Below are 26,937 nucleotides of genomic sequence, written 5' to 3'. Positions count from 1 at the left end.
CTCCTCTGCATTGAACACATTACCAGCTAAGTATTTCCCTTGGGCTTCAAGCGTCTTTTCGGACACTGAGGTCGGCGCTCTTCCTCCGCACCACCTGTACAACATCTCAATCGACCTCGAGGACGGCAGGTCTCCGCCTTTTGGGCCAATGTATTGCCTCTCGCAGGACGAGTGCGACGCACTCACCAAGTACCTCAACGAGAACCTCTGGAAAGGTTTCATCCATCGCTCCACCTCTGCCGCTGCTTCCCCCATCCTCTTCGTATGCAAGAAGTCCGGCAAGCTCTGGCTCTGTGTCGACTATTGCGGTCTCAACTCCATCACAAAGAAGAACCGCTATCCACTCCCTCTCATCAATGATCTCCTCAACAGGACTCAAGGCTGCAAGGTCTTCGCCATTATCGACCTCAAGAACACCTTCAACCTCATTCGCATCAAGGATGGCGACAAGTGGAAGACTGCGTTTCGTACCCCACAAGGGCTCTTCAAGATGCTCATCATGCCTTTCAGTCTCACCAACGCGCCGTCGACGTTTCATGCATTCATCCAGGATATGTGTCAACACCGTGTCTGCCCAGGGAGAACCGGGACGTTCGAGCTATGCTCCACTAGGGATACCGTGTCCCGAAGATGCTAGCGAAGGTGCGAAGAAGTGTGGAGATGGATCGGAGGTAAACCGGAGATCATGAAGGTAAAGGAGATGCGCGTAGAAGCAAGGAGAAGATGCTAAGTACGCCGGAATACGAAGGAGAGGACAAGTCAATGTCAAGTCGACTTGGAGTACGATTTGGATAGAGATGACAAGCACGAAAGGATGTCAAAAGCCACAGGAATGTTGGGGCAGGAGTAAATCGATATTCATACTATCGAATACAAGTCGAATGCTACCACTATTTATATCATAAGTTCGGATCTTCGGATAAGCTCTGGATATCTACTGGCGTAAGTGTGGAGTATCATGAATAATCACCGAAGGAGACCGAAGGTCGTAAGTATACAAAACATGACAGGCGTAACTGCGGAATAATGACAGGCGCAAAGTAATGACAGATAGAATGTGGAGTGAGTTGGTCACAAGGAAACGTGCTGACTGATAATTCCCGAGGATATTGGCATCTACTCCGTAGCTGCCGAAGGAACCGAAGCAACATCGAAGGAGTGAACATGAACCGGAGATAGGCCGGAATTACATGGGCATGACAATACGCTACGCGACTACCTCAACGTTTTCTATGTTGTCTATCTCAATGATATACTAATCTTCTCTCGCTCACAGGCCGAGCACGATGCGCACGTCATGAAGGTGCTAGATCACCTCAAGTCTGCGCGTCTCTTCGCCAACCCCGAGAAGTGCACCTTTGACCACTCCGAGGTTGACTATCTCAGTTACGTCATCGGCGCCAACGGCATCAAGATGAGCCTGAAGAAGCTCAACACTGTTCGTTTATGGCCCGAACCTTGCAGCGTCCGCGATGTGCAGTTGTTCCTGGGTTTTACAAACTTTTACTGCCACTTTGTTCTTCGTTATTCTGCTGTCACTCTCCCGCTCACTTCTCTTTGCAAAAAGGACGTTCCCTTCGCGTTTTCGGACGCTGCACGCGCCTCATTTGATGCGCTCAAGCCGGCGCTTGCTTCCTATCCTGTCCTTCACCACTACAATCCCTCACATCCGTGCACGCTTGCTACCGATGCTTCCGACTTCGCCCTCGCCAGTGTCCTTCTCCAGCCCGATGACGACAGGATCCTCCACCCGGTCGCTTATTACTCCCGCAAGTTCACGCCGGCCAAAATTAACTACAAGGTTTACGACAAGGAGCTCCTTGGCGTGGTCAATTCGTTCCGCAACATGCGCACCTGGCTGCTCGGCTCCGCTCACCCAGTCTCGGTGATTTCGGACCACAAAAACCTCGAGTATTTCATGTCTTCTTGCGTTCTTAATTGTCGTCAGGCGCGCTGGTCGATGTTCCTCTCAGAAATCGATTTTAAGCTCGTTTGGGGCCCAGGTATCAAGAATGTTGCTGACGCACCATCACAGTGCCCGGACTTCGTCCCTCGGAAGGGGGATGAGGCCTTCAAAGCACAGTTCAAGACGCTTCTCAAGCCCTATCACACCCAGTCGATTTTCTCTGAGTCCACTCTACTCTCTTCTTCTCCTTCTTCTCCCCCATCCCATTCCATCTCTGCGCTCACCACCCTCTCCATAGACTCATCTGAGCTCCTCGAGCGCTTCCAGCGCGAATGGGAATCCAACCACAAGTGGCGTGAAGCACTCGCACTTGGTGATTCTGACTTTACTGCTGAACACAGCATGGTTTTCCACAAGGGGCGTCTTTTCGTTCCTAAACCTCTCTGTTCAGACGTTTTGCACTCACAACACAATGCGCTCGTTGCAGGTCACCCCGGTTGCACTTGCACCCTTCAACTTGTGCAGCACGACTACTCTTGGCCTGGGCTCTATACTCACGTTTGCCGTTACGTCGAAGCTTGCAATGTCTGCCCTCGCATCAAGGCCGTTCGCCACCGCCCTTATGGTCCACTTCGGCCTCTTGATATCCCTTCACACCCATGGATTTTGATCTCAATGGATTTCATAGTCAAGCTGCCGGTCTCACACGGGTACGATTCTATCTGGGTCATGTGTGATCGCTTCACTCGCGCTGCCCACTTCATCCCGTGCAACGAGACCATTAATGCTCCTGAACTCACCTGGCTTTTCCTCGACCGTATATTCCGTTACCATGGCCTCCCCAAGTCTATCATATCTGACTGCGGCTTGGTATTTATCTCACACTTCTGGTCAGAACTCACTCGTCTGTTACAGATTGACGCACGCAAGTCAACAGCGTATCATCCCCAAACAGACGGTCTCATGGAGCGTACCAACCAAACGCTCGAGACTTACCTCCGAGCTTATGTCTTGTACCAACAAGACAATTGGGTAGACTACCTACCGGCCGCCGAGTTCGCGTTCAATAACGCTGAAAACACGTCGACCAAACAGATGCCCTTCTACGCTATGACAGGGTTTCACCCTGTTGTTGAACCTCACATCGCTGATGCTGATGTTTCCCCAGTTCCAGCTGCTGCAGACCTCGCTACACGCCTTGAATGCATTCATGCTGAGCTCCGTGCCGAGCTGACCCACGCCCAAGAAATCCAAGCCCGTGCCTTTGACCGCCAACACGATCCGTCCCCAGATCTCCGACCAGGCCAACTAGTCTGGTTACTCCTGCGCAACATCAAGACTACACGCCCATTGGGCAAGTTGGATCATCGTTGCCTTGGTCCCTACCCTATTACGCATGCATGCGGTTCGCATTCTTACGAGCTGAGTCTTCCCTCATACCTTTCTCAACTGCACCCCGTTTTCCACGTTTCACTCCTTGAGCCATACAAGGACCCTTCGGACTTCCACCCTCACGCTGAACCAGAGCCTTTCGAGCTCTCGCCTGATGATGACCCCACCACACATATTGTCGCTGTACTTGACGCCCGCAAGACGGGGCACCATTACGAGTACCTGGTTTGTTTCCGCGACCACTCAGAGGATGAAGATTTATGGGTCCCACTCTCGGACATCCCGCGCACCTCCGACAAGTTATTGGAGTGTTTCCACTGCCGTCACCCACGCGCTCCTCGTCCCTCTCGAGTGGTTATGGAACGTACTTACACGGTGAGCAATTCTCCTCTGTTGGAACCTGTCTCAACCGCCATCCCACATGCTGCGCGCCGCACGCCTATACCGCCACCAGTTTGAGAGAACCTCCGTGCTGCCTACGTCCCTCGAACGCGTACAACTACGTGTGCCGGCCACGTCTCTTGCCCCCCTCCGCATCCGTACGCCTGACCTCAAGTCCACAACAAGATTGTGTTTGTTCCTCAAGTCTTGACGCTAGAAGGGGGATGATATAACGGCACAAGCCGTCACAATGCCACGTAGTCATATTGCTCAAATACAGACGGCCGGTAGCTTTCCCTCAACGAGGGTTTTGATGCACCTGTGCTAACTGTACAGTGGCTTACTTATATTCTCACGCATTTGACAAGTAGTCGAGACATGTATCGTACTTATGTTTTCTTCTTGGTCGAATCAACACCAGTATTTGTTGCTCTTGTTACTCATTCGCTTGCTCTGCTTGCTCTCCCCTCTGATCCCTGCCAGCACCGTCACACTACATTACCATACCACGTAAATTGAGATTACAGTGCTTGTTGTAGCCTACCACTAAGTTTACCACCGAGCTCAGCAATCCCAAAAAATCAAGCCACGACTCGGAGTCACAGTGCATTAAGTTTATCCTTGGATCTCGCCTTCTTCATGAGACTTCAAGTTTGGTGAAGTGAATAGAGAATGGTCAGTGCTTTGTTACCTACTGAAGTATAAGAGTAACATACCACAAAACCCCGGCTAGGTTGGCCTAGCCTTTTCAGCCCATAAGTCTCGCAAAAGTAGTTGCAGACATGATGAATAGGAAATGTTGACATTGTTTTTGGTAGATTACCCTTGCCAAAACTTTGGATATGTTCCCTACTTGTGACTGGTCAGCAAATGTCCGAGTCAGTCTATGATATATACAAGTCTAACTTACAAGCGAGTGATAATCTGAGGGTTGGTCAGGAGATTACCTCCACCTTGGCATAGCAATATGAGTAAGCAACACACAGAATATTTGGTGCATGAGTTTTTGCATGCTCACCTTGGAAATCAGACAAGAAAGCAACTCTGTGCATTGTTTGGTACTGGACATGTTGAACAAAACACAGGAAATTGGCAATCTCCTCCTCCTCCTTGCTCAAGCCTTTGCATGGTGTAACACTATCATTGTTGATGTACTTGATGAACTGATGATCAATCCGCTCTTCTAAGAGGTAGACTGCATCACCGTTTGGGTACAGCTAGAGCAGCATGCATCATACGGAGGCAAGGCAGAGATTCGGAGATGGGAGAAGTCTTGGTAGCTGGATGACTGTCAATGAAGTGATACGCAAGGTTGATAAGCCCATTTCCCCAGTAGACGATGTTTGCCTCAATAGCAGTGTAGTGTAGCTTGTCAGCTAACCCATACTGCTTTTGCTTTGATGCCCCAGATGTAGCTCTGTTGCTTCCAAGCCCTTCTTTGAAGTAGATACACTTTGCCACAGCATTCTTCAGCTCCAGAACCAACATGTCAGCAGCAGAGTGAATGATAGACCTAACAGTGGCTGGATAACATGTTTTGAAGGCCCCCAGAAATCCAACCATGCTATTCCTATCAGGGATGACTGCTAGCACAATGGTGCTACTAGCTCTGGTATCTGGAATGAATGGGAAATCATTCTTGATGACTGCATTAAATGAAGTAGAGGGTACTGGCACGACATCATAAGATGTGGCCTCAAATTGCACTAAATCCAAGTTGGTTAGATTCGTGCACTTTATAGGAGAATCAGAGAGCTTACACATTGCACGGGCATTCTTGCTAATATAACGCTGGGCAGCCACCGCATTTTCAATGGCTAGCTTGTCTGGAGGCTGGAATGGGTGAACAGATTGCGGAACTACTGATGATGTGGATAATACTGGATTAATTGGGTGTGGTGCTGTTGCTGCTGCCCCAGCTTGAGCTGCAGAGTATGCCACTTGCAAAATGGGTTGCCAAGCATGAAACACCAACAAAATCTTGGATGGAAGGTTTGTCTCTGGACTTGGGATGGGAAAGATAGAAGGAGGAATTTGAGATCCCGTGAGTTGGCGTCATGATGCCAACACGGGTAATTCCACTGCATTTGACAATGCCTTTTTTCTTGAATGCTCAGCTGTGTCTTTACCCTTTAAGTTGACAACCAATTTTAGAGATAGCTTGATCTGCTTGTGAGAATTTACCTACCAGATGCGTAGCAAAAGCAGACAATGTTAAAGTGTGGTCATGACTAGGCCCATTTCCACCCTATAAATTGCAGAAATTAGCTAATGTATCACCCAGTGCAAAATTCTGGTGGTATCAAAGGTACACACATGATGAATCTCCTCTTTCCACTCCAGAATGTCTTCAAACTGCGTGTGTTTCATGAACAGAAGGATTGAAACCTTGACATTAGTAACCAGCTTGGGAGTGGGGTTTTTAGCTGTGCTTCACATGAAGAACTTGTATAGAACCATGTCATTTAGCTCAGTGTCACTGGGAGGGAAATGGGGACTGAGGAGAAGGTGTAGAGGGGCTCTGTACATTGGTAGTGTGTGCAAGTCAAGCTTATACCCTTTGCACTATTTGTGCCAGAAATTGCTAAGATGCTGGGCAACAAGTGCTTGAAGTTGTTGCAGAGTCATGCTTAGTGGAACACTCACTTTGACTTCAATATTCTAGAAGAAATAGAGACATTAGTGAGGTGTTTGAGTCAATTACAAGCAGAGACAAACACCAACAAGTTTTGTCCCAGATAACCCCTCTGGCTTGAGATGATGGAGGGCCATGTGTATGTTAACCTTTTGAACCTGTCCAGCCGAGCTTGCTAAGCCTATCATGTGGTTTCTGTATTGTCCATGCACCGCATGATTTGGTGTGTAACCAATTGGCGCTGGCAAATGGCCACTGCAAAAGTGTTAAGCAGGAGGGCAAGGCTCTAATAATATGGATTGGTTTCAGCAACCCAGAGAGCAAGGGATGGACTTACTGTCTTGCTGTGCTGAAGACAACCCTTTCATAAGACCCTGCCAATGAATCTTTCCCTGTGATGGTGCTAACTAATGGAATAATGGGACTGGTGGAATTTCACGTGTGAATGCAGGAAGGCATGAATGGTTTTGCCTCTTGTTGTTGTAATGCTCAACACAATGAGGGCAGCAGTTCTTTCCAGAACCATCAGAGCCTTTGATATACTGTAAGACTTCTCCAGCATCCGAGTCAATTATGATGTGACATTGTTGACACTGATTGGGCTTTAGCAGCTGATTAGCTGGCGTGAAATCCACAGGCTCTGATATCCAAGGTAAAAGTGAAACAAAAGCAGACTCTAGAGAACTTGAGAACTGGAAAAGTGGGAAAAAGAGACACACTCTGCTATCGCTGACCTATTGCTTAAGTGACACAAAACTGGATATCAAACTCTTAGATTGCTAACTAGTGAAGAAGCCTGAGGTGGTTTCAAAGTTTTGATCTGGTGAGCCTTCAAACAAGGATTCCCTGCACTTGAACCGAAGCAACAATCATCCATTCTTGTCAGAATTGATGTGTCACTGTGAATGTGAATCTCCCCTGGGTCCAATGGAGGAGATCTGTGGTTATGGTAAAGGCAGGAAGGGCAAGGAGATTTGCCAATGTACACGCATGCTCACCAACATCCCTGGTATTGTCCCTGGTGAGCTTGATTGGGTCTAGAGTCACTGCAGTTCTAGTTGGAATGGATTCCGAAAACCCAAGAAATACGAGGGTATTGGAAAAATGCAAACTTGCTGGCTAGTACACAATAGAGAAGTGTGTAAGGATATCTGGCACATAGATAGTAAAGAGAAATTTGGGGCCCCTACGTAGATCTGTTACACAAAGCCCAAGGGGGAAGGACTCAGGGTGGGACATGAAAAAATGCAAAGCTGGTTCTGTTGATTCAAAATGTGAGTGTGAGTTGATCAAACATGTCAATAGGGAGGTCAAACAACTTACTGGGCAGAAACATGAGGGTGAGCTAGTGTTGAATCCTCATGTTCTGCCCAAGTTTAAATAAGCTCCCATTTTTCCAAGAAGGGAACTCCGTCATTGGAGTTCCTTTGAGGATCGGAATGATCCAGTCCTCAACGCAGGGGCAAATCTGTGGTTTGAAACATGAAAGAGGGGGTCTTCAACAGATGCCTCTATGCACAACACTTGGTTTGAGCAATGCTGGAGGTGTCTCTAGGGAACATGACTTGAGCGCATACAAGCTGTACACTGAGGGAGCCTGTCTGGGAGCATTCCCTTATACATGTGTGCCGTCACCATGAGGTCAAGCTCAAAAGAAGACAGCATTTAGCACTTGGAAAGAAGTTCATGGGTTCTAGAGCTTCTAGGGAACTTTAAACTTATATTAAGGAGTGCTTCTCTAGCTCGCAATCAGTGCCTCTTCTGTTGCAGGTACCAGGGCTAATAGGGCTGACTTGGATGCTGGAAAACACTGTTTTTGCAAGTTTCTTCTCTCGCTTTCCACGCCAAATTATCAAGGCAAGAACAGACACTTGCCTGCATGTATGTTTAAGTGCTTTGGTACTATGAATAAACAATAATGCTATTCAACAGCACCAGATGATGTCCTCAAACCATGGATACAGTATTATGTGCATAGAGGGTTGACAAACCCTGAGATAGTTACAAGACTTAGGAACCACTATAACACAGCTGAATACAATGCATTGTAACTGTGCAGGCTTGCATTAAATTATCCATAGCACCCCCTGACTCATATATTAGACTTGATGTGGTAAAAAAGCAACATTGTACATGGGAGATTAAATCTGCCAGAGGCCAAGTACACACCATTGAGAGCATTGGACCTGCCATTGAATATGTCTGGATGTGTTTTCCACACCAAGGGTCACATGACATGAAAGAAACTTTACACCATGAAGAAAGCCTATTTGTGCCATGGTAAGCTAACTGCTCAGCAAAAAATGGTAGCCTGACATATGTCCAGAGAACTTATTCTCAAGTACATGAACATGCACCATGCTGACAAGATACAAGCACGGAAATATAGGCACTTGAAATGGAGCCAGTTTTGAATGGCTGGTGTTTATGACATCTGGACACTTGATCAACATGACAAATGGCGATGTTTTCAGCTCTTTCTTCATGTTTGTATAGAGCCATACTCTGGCTATGTCCTTTGGCTCAAATTATGGTGGACAAATTGCAATCCAAGATTGATATGCAGCTGGTACTGCGATACAGTCAGAGAGCTTGGCAGTACGTACCTTTTCCTTGAATCAATGGCCACCAAACTAACTTATGAGCATATTTAAGAGATGCCTCTGATTACCCAAAGTGACTGAGGAACCAAGAACAATGGTGTTGCCAATAGCCACACCCTCTTGAGGCATGCTCATGATCCATACTTCGCAAACACTTTGCAGCACAAGTTCAAGTTTGTGCATGGCAACATCAAGCCAGAGATCTTCTGGAGTCAGCTTAGGCAATGTTGGACACCAGGGTTTGAAGATATTCTTGATATTGGGCTCATAACGGGTATTTATGACCCTAGCAATTCTCTCAAACGGTAAGCTTAATCCAACTACCTAATTATTATATAATTGTTTGTCTAACTTTCTAAACTCCTGTAGACTCATATTTCAGTACATCTTCATTCCATGGATCCAGCAAGAGTTGGATTTATTCTGAGACTATTCCAACACCACCAAGCCTAGGCAAAACAAGCACAAGTTGCTGCCGCATGGCCACCCTGCAGACATCCTTCATAAACCAGAGATGTTCAATGCAAAGGATTTTGGGGTGCATGAATTACTATATTAATAATGTGAATTAAGGTATCATATTAAAGGCTTCATCAGGTGCTTGTTGAGGCTGATGCACTGGCTGACCTTCAAAACAAGTTTGCGCCTGAGGATCACCCAGTTTTTGAACTGGGAACCCCTCAGTTTATTGAGCAGGCAGATTGCTTTATGATGAGCATGAGATCTCCTGTGGTTGGACGGGATAATGTGTGGGATGTGTATGCTGAACTTCTGGTTTGTTTTCAGGTTATTCAAGAGGAGCCTGTATGGAATCAGCTCCTATCATTGCAGCCTGATATTCCGTCGGATGGCAGCTTACTCAGAGACGAGCCAATGCAGATTTTAAACATGCCCCCATATTGAGAGCCAGTGTCAGCTAATCATTGCAACACCAATCATGGGGGTGCTGGTTGTGTGTTGTCTTCTGATGACGAGTCAGAGTACGTAGAGTTTACAAGTGATGAGGAGGTGTAGCACTGCTTTATGCTGTCCTAGTACTCTGTATTATTGACTTATCTTGAACGTGGCCTATGCAGTGGCACCCTTGTTAATCACACCAAGGGATCATATGAGAGTCTTTTTTTGTTATGAAGTCTGTAAACAAGATTTTTTGAGTACAATGAGGTGATATATTGCATTATCAGGTACAAGGCTCCAAGAATCTTTTGGTATCATATCAGCCAAAACAATTAGCATGAAGTGTGTTGCTGCCTCTGCCACTATCAAGCAAGCATGCCCGCTACACTCCATGTCTCCCCCTCACGCTCACACTCCCACTTCTTCTCTCACTGGTGCTCATAAAATTGTGGGAGCAGCATATCAAGTAGCATACCCACCTCCATTATTATTATTATTATTATTATCTCATTTTAGTGTCCATCGGAGCGGTGGCTCCACGTCGGACATGATCTACCGTACTGTATTGTAATGTTATGTAGTGGTTGTTAGTCTGCGTATTGTGATACTCAACATTTACTCGCCATCCCCCCGGGATGTGAGCAATGAGGGCTAGGGTCGATGTGCGATCCTCCAGTGTTTTGTCCGCGTTGTTCTCCCTATTGGTACCCACCTCCATTGCCACCCCTTTGAGCTTACTCTGTTCCAGCACCTCAAGACTCAGCCTCCATCCATTTGCATGATTCGCGCTGTCTGCATCACACACATTTGGGAGTGCATACCACCATGCCACCAGCTGATCGTGCATGCACATCACCGGTGCATGGCGCACCATGCCCTTGTGCTTGCCCCTGACCCACATGCGCAATCCCTGGTTCTGCAGCCTCCACACAACCACCTGCCGCCACTACACTTGCGCACCTGCCCCTGCCTGTGCTGTGTGTGGAGCCTGTTCAGCCGCTGCTGGTAGCCGTGCCGACCTTGAACCCCTCAAGTACAGTCTTGTAGAAGAGCCCAACAGCCATAGCAATGTTGATGATTCCGAAGGCAGAGTATAGGCAGGTGAAGATGTGTGTGCTGGAGGTCTGTGGAGTGATGTTGTTAAACCAATGGTTTTGATGGAGATGACAGTGGGGAAGAGGGTGTTGATGAAGGAGAGCTCCATGAGGAAGATGATGATGAGGGACCCAAGGGCAAGATAGGAGAACAGGATGATGTTTATGGTAATGAGGGAGTATTGTTTGCATGTTAGGCCACTTCCTGTGCACAATGCAGAGAAGGAAATGTCAGAGGTGGGTGAGCATAGGGAAGACCATGCTGACTGATCATGCTCGTTGAAGTAATAATGCTCCACTCCAAACTTGGTGACAGCAATGATGTTGATGAGATCTATAAGGATGGTCATGAAGATGCTCAGCCCCCTTAGAGAAGCAAGATATACAGTGTGCAGATAGAAATATAACACAAAAGATTGTCACCGTCCTCACCCTTGTCGCGATCGCACTCACGACAGCATGACCAGTCATGACACGTACAATTTACTTACATTTCACACATCGTCGTTGAAGTCGCAGCTTCACTTCTTGGTGCAATAGGTCATGTGACTGGCTACCTCAATAACTGGTCACGTGACCCGGTTCGGTTACCTTACTTACCCGGCTTACATAATCATTCCATGACATTCCCGGACATTCCATATGACTTCATCATGATATCATAAACGCGTCATCAACACGTCATATATGACATCACCCATACAACACTCCTTTACCATTAGTGGTAGTACCTCGCACTGCTTGGTCTGTGCGCACACAGTCGTTACCATATTAGTTAGTCTGTTTGGTCCAACCAAACATCATGTATTAGTATATAGTCTGAGCAATCTACGCCCCAAGACTCTAAGTGAGTTCTTGTGGGATTTCCTCCTAATAAGTCCATCGCCTAGTCTTGCCATGTCGGCGAGCAGTCAACACTCCTCCCTCCCGCACTATTCTCTCGATGTCGTACCGTACAGGGCTTCGTCGTCTTTTCTCGTGGGATCTGTTGTGTAGTTGGTTTCTGGGGCTCGCGCCTTAGGAGTCGCTCACAGTCCTCAACCTCTTCTCCAAAAACCTAAATACAAGTGCAACATTTGCAGCGACCGCACATGCCATGCTCAGTGCAAGCCCCACATTGAGAATAGCGGGGTTGGGCATGGTGTCAATGATGTGCCCATTGTCTGTAGTGATGTACCAGCACTTGGTGATGCCTGGTATCTCAAACAGGATTGAGAAGGGGATGAGCACACCTGAGATGAGAGCGGTAGTACGGTGTGTAGTTCTCAACATCCTGTGCAGTGAACAAGGCTTTTGCACTTGCACCTGACTCGGAGGCACGTGGTGGTCCCAATGCAGAGTTGGTTGACAACAACCCCATTCTGTGGTGCAGATGCGGCCTTGCAGTGTGCGTAGCTGCATGTGCCTGTGTACTTGCAGCCAACAGATAGCTGCCCATGCACGAGCACAATGTATTGGGCAGTAATGGAGCCAACAGCATCAGCAACTAGTGGCAGAGTGTAGAAACTGATGCAACACATTGAGAACCTGGATGCACATCAAGCAAAATCTATATATTCACCTAATACACATTCAGAACTAATAGGAGTAAGTACACATTACAAAGACCAGGAGAAACAAAATGGACTCGCCCCAGAGGTACGTGCCAAAGCAAAGTCCAGAACCCGAAGGAAGGGAGTCAAGAGGGAAAGGGACCAAGGGGTGCCAGTGGCGGACACGGTCTGTTGGTCTAGTGAGCAGTTGCTGTTGTAGCGTAACTCAACCAGCAATACATTTGCCTACCCTTACTTTACAGCCATGCAACCTCTGGCTGATAATCATAAATTCTCATATATTGTTTGTTCCTCACATATACTTGAAACTCAGTTGAGTCCTGACACTGGCAAGACACAGCACAACTTCCAAATCAAACCGGCACCAAACATCCACCATACTATTTCAGGTCAAACAATCCTCTCAACCTTATCCCAAAGTGAGAATATCATCACAAGGGATATCAGTTAATGAGAATGTTTATGAGTGTTAGTTGTATATTTATTCTATTTTTGGTGTGATTTTGTTGTTTGCATGTCTGTCCACCTCTCTAAGTTTGAATGGGTTAACCAAGAGTGAATTGTCCCTAACTAAGTTCAGTTTGAGCCCCGGGTGGACAGGGGACAAACTCAAGGTCATAATGGTACAATAGTAGTATTTCAGCTGGCTTTTATACTAGTTAGACTATAGGAGTACTTGTACTACTCCTTTCTTTGTAGTTTAGCTTATGATTATTCTAATGTATGTGTTCTACATCCCCAGGGCTTGGCCCGGGGTTTATGATCTACCTGCTGGCCTTCCCAAAGTTCAGCCTATCTGTTCTTGTGTTTTTCCCATCGGTACATGATCTTTCCAACACTCATCTGCATCTCTCGTGTTTATTTTGTTCATCTCGGTGTTGGCAATTACTCACGTGTGCTTGCGCGCTTTCTCACTCTCAATATTCCCCCACAAACCTTAGTTCATGCCAAGACCTTTGACATGTTCTTTGTGTCTCCGTTTGGGAAGAGGTTTGGTTATTATATCTGCTGTCATTTTATCTGTAGGACAGTATCTAGTTTCTATTTCATTATTAGCTATCTTTTCTTGAATAAAATGAGGTCTGATTTGAAAGTGCTTTGTTCTTTTGTGAAGTTTGGGGTCCTCAGTCAATGCAAGTGCCAATTTATTATTCCCATATGTTCTCATAGGCTTTTTCTGTTTATATCCTAGCTCTTATAATAAGGTTTTTATCCGTGGAGCTTCTCAGGCTGTGAACAACATAGTAATATATTCTGCTTCTGTAGTAAATAGCACAATAGCATTTTGCTTTTTTGATCTCCAAGTGACACCACTGGCCAACTTAAAAATATATCTGGAAATGGATAGTCTATCTGTTGCATAATCTGAGTCTGAAAACACATGCAGCTTGATGGTAATATCAGCATCAAAGCTTATTTCATCTGTATATCCTTGTAGGTCCACTTCTTTTTCTTATTTATATGTTATGCCCAGTTTTTTTGTACTGGATAAGTATCTTAATACACACTTTGCTGCCACCCAATGCGTGAGATTTGGGTTGGCAGTAAACATGCCTAATCTATTTACAGTAAAGGCTATATCTGGGCTGGTTGTGCACACAGCATACATCAGTGAGCCTATAAGTAATGCATACTTATTTCTCTAGTTATTTTCTGCAGGCGTTTTTGGGCTTAGCTTTGTTTTTGTTGCCATAGGTGTAGCAACTTTATCAGCATTGCCTAGCCCCCATTTCTTTAGAATTGACACAATATATTTAGTTTAGGTTAATCAAGTGTGCCCTCTTCTCTATTCTAAGTTATCTCAATTCCCTGACAATTTTACTTGGGTTGCTGAGGTTGGTTGGCTCAAAAACAAAGCTAAATTCATTTTTTAGTTTGGCCATTCTATCTTTTGTTTTGGTAAATAATAGTAGATCATCCACTCAGACTGTGATAATTTCACAAGTCTTATCTGCTTTTCTAATGTATACACAGGAATCTGATTTCAATCAAGTGAAACCTTTCTTTTCTAATCTTTGGTCTAATTTATAGTTCCATTTTTGGCCTGACTGCTTCAAGCTGTACAAAGTTTAATTAGTCTACAGACACAGTTTGTGCTGTCTTCAAGGCCAAGTGGCTGTTTCATATATACTTCTTCTTTTAGTTTTCCATTTAAATAGGTGCCTTTAACCCCAGTGAAAATGGCTCTGATCACTAGCAACATGTAGCAACAGAGGACAACTGATCTGACAGCATGTGACTACCACAGACTGTTGGCAACTACATGACTCAAGTTGTGTCAAATAACTGTACACTATTCCCTTCCAAATGCATGTAGACATTTTGCCTCCACAAAAAAACCCTTTCAGTTCAAACAGCCAAGATCTGATCAAGTCAGTGTGTCCCAAATGTGCAAGTTTTTAATCAACCTAACTGAGGTTGCCAATCCCACCTCAACCACATGTTTGAGGTAACAGCTAGTCTAATTGAAACAATGGCACTGTATAGATGCACTTGTAAACTCATTCCATGCAGCTGTCAAACATACTGTTGTCCAATCCCAGGCATGACCCAGAAAGATGTCAATAAAGATACATTTGTGATGCACAAGAAAATTGAAGAGGCAAGAGTAGCTCACAAAGAAGACACTGCATGCAGACTTGCCAAGTGGGAGTCTTGCTGTACTACTGAAGGATTGGCCAGCAAGAGAAGGTGTACGGACTTCACATGCATGGATGTGAGTATATCAATGACTGGCTCTATTGTACTGGAAACAGCTTTTCAGTCCACATACTACTTTCTCCAGGACAACCAACACTAAACCATAAGTTAGGCGTGGAACCTCGTAGAACACTACTGTTACAAGTTTTAGCTTCTTACTTATCAAGGCCTCTAAGGGTTGATTCTTATTAGCCTGAGTCTAATGTTACTCTTAGCATAAATACTTAGTAGTATTAGAGGTAGACTAAAGTCTGAGGAGATGAGGCTCAGTACAGCATCTTTATATACTGTCTATCTACTGATTATGTAATCCTGTAGCAATAATGCTATTGGTTAAGGATTGCCATTGTTCTACTTGTTAGGACAATAGTAATTACTCATGCAGTGACTTACTAATGCCTGATTACTCAGCTATTACTCATCCAATGACTCAGCAGTAAGCAATGATGCTACTGGTATTACATTATCTATTGTACACTGCTAATAGTTGTACAACACTGATAATGTGCAAGTAAGTACTAGTATTCATGAAGCACTACTCAAATAGAAGATACAATAAAAAATAGTCCAGTAAAAGAGACAATGAAGCCTGACAAATACCAACTGCCCTGCAGGTCATAATACCATATCCGTGGGGGACCAATGCACCTGGAGGCAAAACTTGGCTTGGGTGGTGAGCTTGGGGACCAGCAGGAGCTTGGCAACAATTTTGGCAATCAACAGGCACTTGGCAAGGATCTAGTAGGTGATCTAGTTCAGCCTGACTCTGGCAGAAATCTAGACAACCAACAGGCACTCGGCAAAGATCCAGTAGGCAATCAGCTTGACTCAGACAGAAATCTAGGTAACCACCAGGCACCCGGCAATGGTTTGATCAATCTGACACCTGCTGATCACGCCAGGATGCAACCCTTTGTGTCAGAAGAACTCAAGGAGCCACAGTTGCCTCCCAACAACAACCACTTCACATCTGGTTGGACAGACAAGGATATTGATACTATTGCTTGTGATATACTGTACTATTTTGACCATAGGTTCAGTCCCCTGTCCACCCCCCCCCCTCCTGAACCCAAACCTCCAGGGTGGACATGTCCACCCCTAATACCCCCTGCAAACCTAAGGGGGTAAACACATGGTAGAAACACAAAAAACCTGTAATTTCCAATGATTATTCTAAGATAATGTGCTACTGAATATTCTAATGGCCCAAAAACCCCTCATACCACGTGTTAGAAACCTTACAACACTTTTCCCGACCAAAAACAACCTCCTCAGGAACATACAACTCCTCTAGGTTGATGTCAGGGTTGTCTGCCATGCCCGGCACAGTGGGAAGAGTGCTGGTGTCATTGCCTGGAAGCATTGAGTGAAGCAGAGAGCAGGTCAGCAAGCTCACTCACCAGTGAGACATCTCCTCGAGTAGAGCACGACATGGATGTCATACTCAGATCAGCTCACTAGGCTAGCTTGCCAAGTTTGTCACAAAACGGCAAGGATAAAGCAGGGAGAGGCAGATCTACGAGGCGTGAAAACACGTCAGTGACTTCATTTGTGCATCAAGAAGACTAAGAAGCTGCACAAAATGAAAGATGTATGGAGACATACCTTGCGCATTCATGGCAGCATTGACCTGGCGTGGTGCCTCAAGAAAGGGGTGGACAGCATCCAATTTAGCCAACAAACCTTGTCCACCCCGGTTCGGCCCTCCAAACCTAAGGGGATGGACAAACAGTTATGGTAAGTCACTTTAAGCTCTGATTCCCCACGCCACTGCGAACCTATGGTCAAAATAGTACAGTAATACTAGAGCATGTGAAGTGGTCAATTGAGTTCATCAGGCTAATTTGGAATGCCTCTCTTGAGAATCACCATAACTTTATAACTCCAGAGGCTGTAACTTGCCTGCAAAACCCCTCAAAATATCTCAAAGGGCTTGCCAACCTGGATATGCTACTCTACATTGAATAGTACCTTACCAACCCCACAGAGGAAGCCTATCGAGCTTTGTGTGACACTGAACTCAGGTGACATCCAGGGCAAAAGGTCTACTCTATGGCCTCTGTCAAAAAATGAATTGAACAACTCATAGGCATTCAGCCAATCTGCATACACATGTGCCCAAATTCATGCCTAGCCTTCACCAAACCATTTGCTGATCTCGATAACTGCCCTCTGTGTTGGAAGCCTTGATATAATCCCAAGGACTCTTGCAAAAAGGTCCTGATCCTCATGTTCTCTACTCTATCTATCAGGCCACAGCTGCAGGCTCTGCGGAGGAATCCAGAACATGCTGCTATAATGGTGTACAGTGATATTCAAACCAAGAAGATTTTGGCTGCCCTACAAGAAGCTTGTGGCAAAATTGATCAATATAATGCCATACAACATGGAGCTCAGTATCTACACTCTGTGAAGCAAGATTACATCAAGCCTGGCAACCCTGTTCTGATGTTCTCTATTAATGGCACTCAACTGTACAAGTTCAAGCAATCAGACTGTTGGATCTATATCTGGGTTGTTTCAGTCACTCTCTGACTGATCAATACAAGAAGAAGTTTGTTATTCCAGCTGGTGCTGTGATCCCAGGTCCAAAAAGAAACCAAAAAAAATCTGGATTTGTTCCTATTTTCTGGTTTCCACCAGCTCTCAGCAATTCAGTGTGAGGGCCTCAAAATCTGGGATGCCCATCTTAAAGCAGAGAGCCTTCAGAACCCTTTCTTTTTTTTATTACTTGTGCTAACAGACCTAGCTTAGCATTTTTTAATAAGATGGGGTGGCCACACCTGCAAGAAATGCTGTTGTACTGTATGCAGCTTTACTGGACAACACAAACCTGGTGCGCCAACATATTATCCAGCTTTACTTGAGTCCTGCTTCTGCTAGTGCCAGCCTGACCAGCACAATGATGGACATTAACATGGCAATATCACCATCAACTTGTTAAACCATAATTGACCTCACTACAAAGTCAACATGAAACAGATTGCAAAGTGTCAAAGTATCAAAATACAAATGAGTACAAACAGGCCTGGCTTTGACACTGGCATCTGCCAACCGAGTATCCTCTCTGCCTTTCCTGACAACTGAATCCTTGCTGTACCATACTGCTATGGCTCCAATATTATCTACTTGGTGGCCTTCAATGTAACTGACACCATGGTCCCTTTATGGCAAGGTATCTTTAAACTCAACAAAGTGACCTTGGATCCCCCTGACTTGAAGGCAGAATGGCACTGGGCCATACTTACAGGCAACGTTTAGATTGTACACAGCGAGTATGTTGGTTTTGACATAATGTATCTCCCTGGGTTGTTTGATAGACCACCTCAAATCCCAGCTGAGAAGATCAACAGCAGGTATAAGGTATGGAAGTACTTGCTGTATTTTTATGGCATGTGTCCTGCCATCCTCTATGGTGTTCTTTCAGAGCCTTATTATGGCAATTTCTGCCTTCTTGTGAAGGCCATGCACATTCTAATGCAGCATAGTATCCCCACCAATCAAATGAACAAGGCCCACATTGAGATCCTCACATTTGTAGATCAGTTTAAATGCTTGTACTACCAGTGTTACCTTAATTGCCTCCATTTTATGCATCCATGGCTACATGCACTCACACATCTTGATCCTGTGGTTTGCAACAAGGACTCTGCTATCTGCTCATTGCAGTGGACTATGGAGTGAGGAATTGGTAGCCTGGGAGGCGAGCCATGCCTACATTCAAATCCTTTCACTAATCTTGAACAGTGTGTGATAAATCAAGCACAAATAAATGCTCTGTCTCTTATCTGGCTGTTCCTCAATCATACCACAAACAAAACTTTGCCCAGAGGAGCTGAGGATCTTGGTGACAAATATGTTCTTCTGGGATCAAAAGATTAGCAGCCTACCCAGCTTGACCCAAAACAGTGCCATGTTATTGGCCAAGCACTGCAAAAACATGGCATCAAGACATCAGATGAGTTTTGATTGGTGCATTGGGCACATCTTAGGCTGCCAAATGGACAGGTGGCCCATTTTGCATGGAAGGAGAATCTGATGACTAGATGTCCAAGGATCTCCCACAAAATCAAGGTATGCACTGGATCTAATGCATTGATAATCTCAGACATTAACTAGTTATAGTACAAAGAAGATGGCAAGATGAAATTTGTTGAAGTCTAGTTTTATTTCTACGTGGCAGGCAAGCCCTTTGCTCTTGTCTCTTGTTACAGAGAATCCATTCAAGTGCTCCTCAAAGCATCACATGGTACTGTCATCACCTGCCAACATCCTCACAATATCAGTTGTCTTGTTTTATTCATATCAAGTCCATACAATCCATTGTTGCTATGATCCTACACCAGTTCCTTTGGATCAACTGCTTACTTTTCTATGTTGTAGAGAAATCTGGATTAGAGATAGCTGTATTTTTGGGATATGAATTCTCAAAGAATTCATAGAAGAGGACAAGTAGTTGTATTAGAACTTGTATGTCACAATACAACTGCTATGCTGATACCAGAAATGAAGGTCATTTAAACAAATGGCAGGAAATATAGTAATTAATAACAAGGACATATAGTAGTGTGTAGACAAAATAAAGGGCTTATGCTGGCAACTCCTTGCTCTTACCCGGTGAGGTCTTTAAATGTGTGGCTACATGGTACAGGTTCTCCTCCTCCCACAATTCTGGCTGTGTGACCAATTCTGGCTGTGTTAGGGACTCTGGCTGCATGAGGGACTCTGGTTGCATGAAGGATGCACCAGGTGATGCAAGGTTGGTGACAGGAAATCCCATCAGACGTGTCAAGGCCATATACAAGGGCTGGATAAGAGCCATGTCCTCTGGTGATGTTACCCAAGTTGGTAAACAAAGGGGAGATCCATTGCGTTAAGTGTCAATCGCAGCCATGCTGGAGCTAGCATGATTGATGTTGACTTACAGCAGTGTCATTGGCAGGAGGATTGGTGCTGTTTTTGACCTACATATAACCTTTGTTTGTATTGTAATACTGATAGAAATAATAGGCATATCTCCAGAAAGTCATGAAAGAGCAAGAGCTTGGTATCCTCAATGTTTTCGTCAAGTTTGATTTGCTTGTAGGTATGCATGAAATGTGACAGAGGAGGAGGGTTGCTAATAACTTGATGGTGCATGATTCAATAATTGTTTGAATGTAGTTGGAGGGTGATTGGAATTGATGGTGTCAGTACAAGTTTCAGTTGATGACTCAGCAATATGACTGAGGACCTTTTGAAATGTCTTTTTTGAGTTTGTGAAAAGCCCTGTGTCCTTGTCGAGTTTGATGTGGTATGTTGGATGTAAGTGACAAGGCTTGCTGTGCCTTTTTCTTTGCGGAGAAAACAACCAATGGTTGTTTTTTGAAATACAAAGCTGTGGGCTGAGATGCGGGGAACAGGGGGCATTCTGACAGGTTGGAGATGTTGATGATTTTTGTGTCAGACACTGTCAGTGGATTGAAAAGCACAAAGGAAAGATGTGCCATCCAAGTGTGTCCCAAATTCAGGGGTACTGTGGGAAATTGATATAAGATCACTATCAGCTAGGTGCACTGACCTCCTTTGCAAATCTCTGCTTATCTATTGTTTGCAATTCATATTGTTCTCTTTCAGCAAACATGCACCTGGTCCAACAGTAACTTCATAAACACGGATGAGATTGATGATAAAAGCACTATGTCCAGTGCCCCCAATCACTTCAAGCTGGGGGTGTAACTACTATGGGGTACGCAAATGAATTTGATCTCACTATACCCTTTTTATCACCAACACTGCCTCATGTTGTCAGAGTCTGGGTCAAGCAGACTGGTGAGTTGAGCATTGGGACCTTTGGCATGAGCTTGAAATAGTGACTCATCAGAAGAATGAGGTGGAGCACTAGCAAAATTGTTCCTCTGCTACCTGATATCCCCAAAGGAAAGGACAATGTTTCTTTGCTCAACTATGCAGATCCCTTCAAGCCCCTGAAAAAAGAAGACTACCCAGAAGTGGAGAGTATTTGGATGAAGGGTGCATGGGAAAAGAATGAGAAGTAAGTCAGAGAGACGGCTGCACTCAGGTACAATGCTCAAATGAACAAAAAAGGTCCTGGGTGGCAGTGCAATGACAAGAATGTCAACAAGTTGTTTCTGCAGAATGTCATGGGAGACCCAGTTTCTGAGCTCAAGGCAAGGGCCCTCCACAAAACAGTATCATCTTTTTTCATCAGTCTTCTTGGTGTTTACAACATTTATGACATGCTGTACACATGGGGAACAATGGAATATGACATGAAACAGTGGGTTTGGAAGGCAGTACACATAGTCTGTCCTCTGTTCTGACTTGCTGAGGACAACTGAAAGTACAAAAAACTAATTAACAAACTTTACTCCTGCTTCCACCAATTGAACCACAGGCTGGCCAACCTGAGGGCAAAGAAGCACATCCAAGATGCAACAGTCAAACCTTTGGGTGCTAGATGAAAGTGTGCAAAGACCTCTGGACCCGGTGGTACAGAAAATGAAGACAGCAATCAAGTGGCTGAGGAAAACACCTCTGTTCCTGCTGTGGAGTCAGGATGTGTCAAAGGTGCTGGTAATAACACAGCTCTTCCTGCAGAGGCAGAACACATCAAAGGTGCCACCAAGACCACAGCACCACCTACAAATCAAGTATGCAAGCCTGAGAAGCAATTGTCACAAGTGGTGGGTAACAAAATACCCAAGGTGGAGGAACAACAATCAGTCAAGAGGGAGAGCACTATTGAGCTGATCCTCTGTGAGCTGTTCATGTTCTCAGCTAGTTGGTCAGTGTTTGTCTCACAGGCGTTATAACAGGGCCTGCATTCTTGTGTTGGGAGAGGCGGCACTTGTCAATAGGTACACATTTTTTGTTGATGCTATCCTTCCTTGCATCATGTTGCGATCGTATTCACAAACAGTCACGACCAGTCATGACACTTACGATCGCAACAAAAGCTCGTGAAGTGCATTGTCATTCCGCTTCACTTTACTTTACATGATCACGTGACCGGCTACTTCAATAACCAGTCACATGACCCGGTTCGGCTATTTTACATTACCGGCTTACTTAGTCATTCCATAACATTCCCGGACATTCTTTATGATATCATCATGATGTCACAAACACGTCATCAACGTGTCATACATGACATCACACATACGTCACTCGTTTACCATTAGTAGTAGTACCTCGCGCTGCTTGGTCTGTGCGCACACTGTCATTACCATATTAGCTAGTCTGTTTGGCTCGACCAAACATCCTGTACTTGTATATAGTCTGAGCAATCTACGCCCCAAGACTCTAAGTGAGTTCTTGTGGGATTTCCTCCTACAGTTCAGCGCCTAGTCTTGCCACGTCGGCGAGCAGATTATACTCCTCATCCTGCCTTCCCCTCTTGGCGTCGTCCTGTATAGGGCTTTGTCATCTACCTCTTTGTGCAGTGCTTGCGTGTAGTTGGTTTCTGGGGCTCGCGCCTTAGGAGTCGCTCACACATCAGCTGATTCTTTCAGTACCACACCATCTCCTGGCCCTGTTTCTCCTCCTTGAGTCCCCTGTTCCCAAATTGACCCCAACCTCCAAGACAATGTTGATCAATCCTTGCAACAACAGACTACCACATATGTGCAAGCCCTAGCAGAAAGCGATACTGCATCTGAGGAAATAGTTGAACCAGAGCAAGAACAAGAGCCCGCAACATCTCAAAAACAGTGGAAATTTGTGATTCCTGAGACACACACTGCAAAGTACATATATAATTGCCTTTGTGCTATCAATCAGCTCACTGAATTCAGGCAGGAGTACATTCATGCTTACATCAATGAGAAACTTGCAGAGCAATCTGAACACAATCTGGACAATAATCAATGTACTATAATAATCATTGGAAGGAGGAGTCTAGGGATACAAAATGTGTGGAGGTACATTATTGTTCATGTAATATTGACTTGTCTAACATCCATTGTAGCACTGGGAGAAGGAAGCTGCAGACAATACAGCCAAGAATCCCACCATCGCTAGAAAGACTCACTCCAAGAAGATCACAAAAATGTGAACTGTACATCCATTGGATGTTTGCCTGTGTAGCTCTCTGTTATAATCCTTGTCTTCCTTGCATGTGCCCCCACAAGGCCCGTAGTTTCTTCTGCATTGGACGTGTTATTTACTTTCATTTGCTATCAGTTGTTTTCAGTCAGCTTTTGTCACTCCCAATTGCTGTCAGTTGCTCCATTCCCTATTTTTTGGCTTCTACTTGCCATCACTTGCATTTGCTTTCAGTCACCCGTTGTTGCTAGCTGTCAGAGTGTGTCTATGTTTGCAAAATCAAAAGTTTTATTGCATTCTTTTACCAACTCTGTATGACTCTGTGCAACTATGTATGACTTTAAGTACCTTTATATGACTGTGAATGACTTGAATTATAAGTGTTTGTAGTACTTGCAACACAATCAGCTAGTCACAAACAGTCTCTTTTAGTCGGGTCAAGTTGCTTGTTGTCTATGTCAGTCATTGCTCTGACAGAGTAAATGTAACTTATGATGTTGCTTGTTTTGAACTGTGCACAACTCTTAATGACACAAGTGGTCTCAACTTTGACAACTAGAGTTGCCAGTTGTCACTCAGTCAAAACAGTCACTTTCTGTTGCTCTGATGTCTCCCACAATCAGTAGTAAATAGAGTCATTGTCACTGGGCTTTAATGTCTGTTCATCTGTAAAAGTGTGTGAGAATATCGGGCCTTTTAGCCCTCGTGAAAGTACACCGGGTTTTGTTACGTATATTGAACATTGGTGAGGGATATTGGCTGATTGCCAGGAATTGTGAGATGGAAGGTCATTTCACCAGGCCTTGTGAAATTGTCTCCAGTTTTGCCAGGGATATTGGCCATTTTCGAAAACTGGACTCAGTTTGAAAACTGTCAAAACTACTCACAATTTTCCTACATGTTTCGTCATGGCTGACGAAGCACTAATAGCCGTGACAAACTGCTTGTAATTATGTAGAGCCATGCGGTTTGGTGCACGCTGACACACACTGCCTTTGCGCGTGAGGGAGGCTCAGGTGGAATCTATCATGCAGCCAAATACGGCAACTGGGTTAAAACTCCGATATATCATGTGTTCGCATTTTGTCTCCGCGTTTCCCTCTCTCTTCATACTATGTTCTTCCAGCAGCATGTGCTGGTACCCCAGTCCGTATTGGCGGCTACCACTGCGACCTTGCGCGTGGCCTGGGGAGATACGCACAGATGAGGGCTGGGCGGACATCTGCTCTGTGCAAGGCAGACTCTCCGTCAGCCCTCATCTTTTCTCTCTCCTAGTCCATGCAAAGGCCAGCCAGAGCGCATGCACCCGTAATAATGCCCCAGTTAATAGATAGAGGCTCAGTCCGCACACAAAGCAAGGGTGGAGCCTTGATCAATAATTCAACGCAACAGTATGCCTGGTTAAGCAGTGCGTGGGGACCAACATGCACACTGAGATGTCCGTCTCGCACGTCTCAACGTGGATCTTGTTGAGCTACAAAGTACCTGTCGCCTCTGTATTCTACACTTAGCACTGGTTTCTAATAAATAGTGCTATTACTGGAGTCTAAAACATGTCGAAGTCTCCTAACTAGAAACTGAATTTCCAGATACAGAGGATTGATTTCGGTGCTATCACCACACCCCAAATCCAGCCATATCAACAAGCCTCTCATCTTCACCTACTATCTCGTCAAGTGGATCATTTTCACCCAACTCTTCCTCATCCGAAGTGTTCTTGTCATCATCTGAGCTCCCGCCCTTGTCTGAAGTGTTTTTCCCTTTGTTTGTACCATCCTTGCCGTCATCTGTAGTGTCTTCAGTTTCACAATCAGTCTCATCAAGGTCAGTTTCCCATTCATCCTCGTTCTCTTCTGGCACTTCTCGAGCTTCCACCCGGTCCTCGCTCCCACTTAGTTCTGAGTGATCTTCCACACACATTGAGAAGAGTGTCCCAAGGTCTGGTCATGGTATGACCAACTCTGCCACTGAGAAAGCACATGAACATGTCACGGTCTGCAAAACTGGAGTCTCCCTTAGTATGTAGACTCACAGGAATAATACAGCACTTACATTCCAATGCAATAATGAGACCACTAATAAACAGACTCGTTGGCTTTTGATCCAAAGTGCATGCGAGAGATATTATGAGGAATGGATGGACCAGGAACACAGTCAGATTCAAAACCTGGCAAGAGGTGGACCAAGCGAATAACTGTGCTGGGGTCTATAAAATCCCAGCATTCGGATGTACCCAAAGGGAAGAAAGAAACACGGGAAAGGCAGCGGTGAGCAAATATGTCTTGGAAGTTTGAATCCTGGTGCAGCCATTGGATGAGTAGAACATCAAGATGGTGTGATTTTGATGGATCTTCATGGTGGAAGCAAACCATTACATGAAAAATGAATGTTACCCGTGCATACCAGTACGGGTGAGCATTCTTGTTGGTCAGTTCATCCTGGGACAAGAGCATGATGTTGGGATGTGAATTAGGGTTGATGGTGTCATGTTCTTGGTGGAGATCATATGTAGTAAAGTTGATCCAAAGTGTCTTATGTTCATAGAGTTTCTCCTTGCTAATGATCAAAGAGTCAAGCACGTTTGAAGAGTAATCAATTTTGTCAGAATTCGGGAGATCTATAACATCAGGGATGTTATTCTGCTCACGCAGGTGATCAAGTATATGAGTTTTGAGGCACAGCTCAAATTCCTGCAAATTGTAATTGTTATAATGTCAGAAGTCAATTAAACAGTAGTTTATATAAACTCACAGTCTTCTCTATTCCAAATGATTTGTCCATGGCTTGAATAAAGTCATAAAGTGAGTGCGAAGTCTGTGATTCATGAGACATCCAGTACCTCTGCTGAGGATCAGTAGGGTTGACATCAGCATTCCCAGAAAGCTCAGGCGCCTCCGAGGATGTGGCTTGCAGTGGTGTAAATGTTGCCTCAAGGTATTTGAGTAGCTTGTTCACATAGCGAGAGCGCAAGTCAAGTCGTGTCATGGAGGCTAGCATGTGATTGTGTTTTTTCCCAGTCCGTGGATAGTGTCCTTTGGAAAGACAATGAGCAAGTTCGCACTGCATAAACCAGAGTCAGCATTAAATGTAGCATGCATGGTAAGTAGAAATACCAGCAATGAATTGTAGTTATCCATAGTACCATAGTGACGGATTGATTTTACGGTGTTGCCAAGCGAGTGGTACTTGTATGTATCAAAGTTCAATACCTTGCGTTTACTGGACTGTGCAACGTTGGTTTTCCGTGCTTTCCCCTTCAAATTGGCAATTTTTGTCACTGCTCTGTGCCCATGAGCAGAAGTCTCAGAGGGTATCTTGCGGGTGTCATACGAGGGGCAGACTTCAGCCTGAAACTTGCGGGCTGATGCTCCTAGACTAATAGTTGTGTGTTCAAGAAGCTCAATAGTGTCATCCGTGTGTAGACACAGTTTTGCAAGCAAGTGCCACTTTCCCAACTCAAAGAGAAGGTCAAGAATGACCTTGTTGTGCATACGGCTGGGAAATATGCCTCCAAATACAGGTAGAGCGCACTAATTGCCAGTTTATTAGAATTCATATGTTAAACAAAGGATTGTACCTGCAATAAGTCCTCAAAATCTTGAGCTGCCATTTTTTTCATAGCAGTTGAGTTCTTACAGAATTGTCAAATGGTGGTCCTTCCAAAACGTGGTATTTGACGATACCTTTACATAGACTTATCAGATGCTGAAGAACACAAAGTGACATGAAA

The 26,937-nt window shown here is 44.9% G+C and overlaps 7 protein-coding genes across 7 annotated transcripts; 3 read left to right on the top strand and 4 right to left on the bottom strand.

The window, feature by feature from the left end:
- Nucleotides 1-4,427: 4,427 nt before the first annotated feature.
- Nucleotides 4,428-6,451, bottom strand: CONPUDRAFT_74365 (uncharacterized protein; the record flags this gene model as incomplete). Its single annotated transcript, XM_007771667.1, has 9 exons — nucleotides 4,428-4,563; nucleotides 4,590-4,632; nucleotides 4,698-4,874; nucleotides 4,918-5,385; nucleotides 5,440-5,619; nucleotides 5,864-5,927; nucleotides 5,996-6,110; nucleotides 6,326-6,340; nucleotides 6,384-6,451. 9 exons carry the CDS (start codon nucleotides 6,449-6,451, stop codon nucleotides 4,428-4,430), a joined length of 1,266 nt encoding a protein of 421 aa, XP_007769857.1.
- Nucleotides 6,452-8,569: 2,118 nt separating this feature from the next.
- Nucleotides 8,570-9,344, top strand: CONPUDRAFT_74364 (uncharacterized protein; the record flags this gene model as incomplete). Its single annotated transcript, XM_007771666.1, has 4 exons — nucleotides 8,570-8,594; nucleotides 8,811-8,912; nucleotides 9,000-9,222; nucleotides 9,287-9,344. 4 exons carry the CDS (start codon nucleotides 8,570-8,572, stop codon nucleotides 9,342-9,344), a joined length of 408 nt encoding a protein of 135 aa, XP_007769856.1.
- Nucleotides 9,345-10,806: 1,462 nt separating this feature from the next.
- CONPUDRAFT_155478 (uncharacterized protein) lies at nucleotides 10,807-11,258 on the bottom strand (the record flags this gene model as incomplete). The annotated part of the gene is made up of 2 exons (XM_007772190.1): nucleotides 10,807-10,938; nucleotides 10,983-11,258. The coding sequence occupies 2 exons, from the start codon at nucleotides 11,256-11,258 to the stop codon at nucleotides 10,807-10,809; spliced, it is 408 nt and encodes a 135-aa protein (XP_007770380.1).
- A 4,545-nt stretch (nucleotides 11,259-15,803) lies between these two features.
- Nucleotides 15,804-16,289, top strand: CONPUDRAFT_155477 (uncharacterized protein; the record flags this gene model as incomplete). Its single annotated transcript, XM_007772189.1, has 1 exon — nucleotides 15,804-16,289. The coding sequence occupies one exon, from the start codon at nucleotides 15,804-15,806 to the stop codon at nucleotides 16,287-16,289; it is 486 nt and encodes a 161-aa protein (XP_007770379.1).
- Nucleotides 16,290-19,876: 3,587 nt separating this feature from the next.
- On the top strand, nucleotides 19,877-23,639 carry CONPUDRAFT_74363 (uncharacterized protein; the record flags this gene model as incomplete). Its single annotated transcript, XM_007771665.1, has 15 exons — nucleotides 19,877-20,005; nucleotides 20,172-20,247; nucleotides 20,608-20,654; nucleotides 20,778-20,875; nucleotides 20,953-20,972; nucleotides 21,081-21,195; nucleotides 21,223-21,441; nucleotides 21,559-21,614; nucleotides 21,660-21,920; nucleotides 21,968-22,021; nucleotides 22,795-22,909; nucleotides 22,958-23,099; nucleotides 23,131-23,213; nucleotides 23,442-23,466; nucleotides 23,598-23,639. The coding sequence occupies 15 exons, from the start codon at nucleotides 19,877-19,879 to the stop codon at nucleotides 23,637-23,639; spliced, it is 1,482 nt and encodes a 493-aa protein (XP_007769855.1).
- Nucleotides 23,640-25,282: 1,643 nt separating this feature from the next.
- Nucleotides 25,283-25,798, bottom strand: CONPUDRAFT_58968 (uncharacterized protein; the record flags this gene model as incomplete). Its single annotated transcript, XM_007771609.1, has 1 exon — nucleotides 25,283-25,798. A coding segment is annotated over one exon (516 nt), but the record flags the coding sequence as incomplete, so codon positions are not given.
- Nucleotides 25,799-26,197: 399 nt separating this feature from the next.
- Nucleotides 26,198-26,850, bottom strand: CONPUDRAFT_58371 (uncharacterized protein; the record flags this gene model as incomplete). The annotated part of the gene is made up of 2 exons (XM_007771559.1): nucleotides 26,198-26,737; nucleotides 26,785-26,850. Coding segments are annotated over 2 exons (606 nt in total), but the record flags the coding sequence as incomplete, so codon positions are not given.
- Between the last annotated feature and the right edge of the window lie 87 nt (nucleotides 26,851-26,937).

The sequence above is a fragment of the Coniophora puteana genome, assembly GCF_000271625.1.
Source record: "Coniophora puteana RWD-64-598 SS2 unplaced genomic scaffold CONPUscaffold_8, whole genome shotgun sequence".
In the NCBI taxonomy this organism is placed as follows: Eukaryota; Fungi; Basidiomycota; class Agaricomycetes; order Boletales; family Coniophoraceae; genus Coniophora; species Coniophora puteana.
The sequence above is the reverse complement of the archived record's forward strand: the minus strand, read 5'-3'. Positions and strand labels throughout refer to the sequence as shown.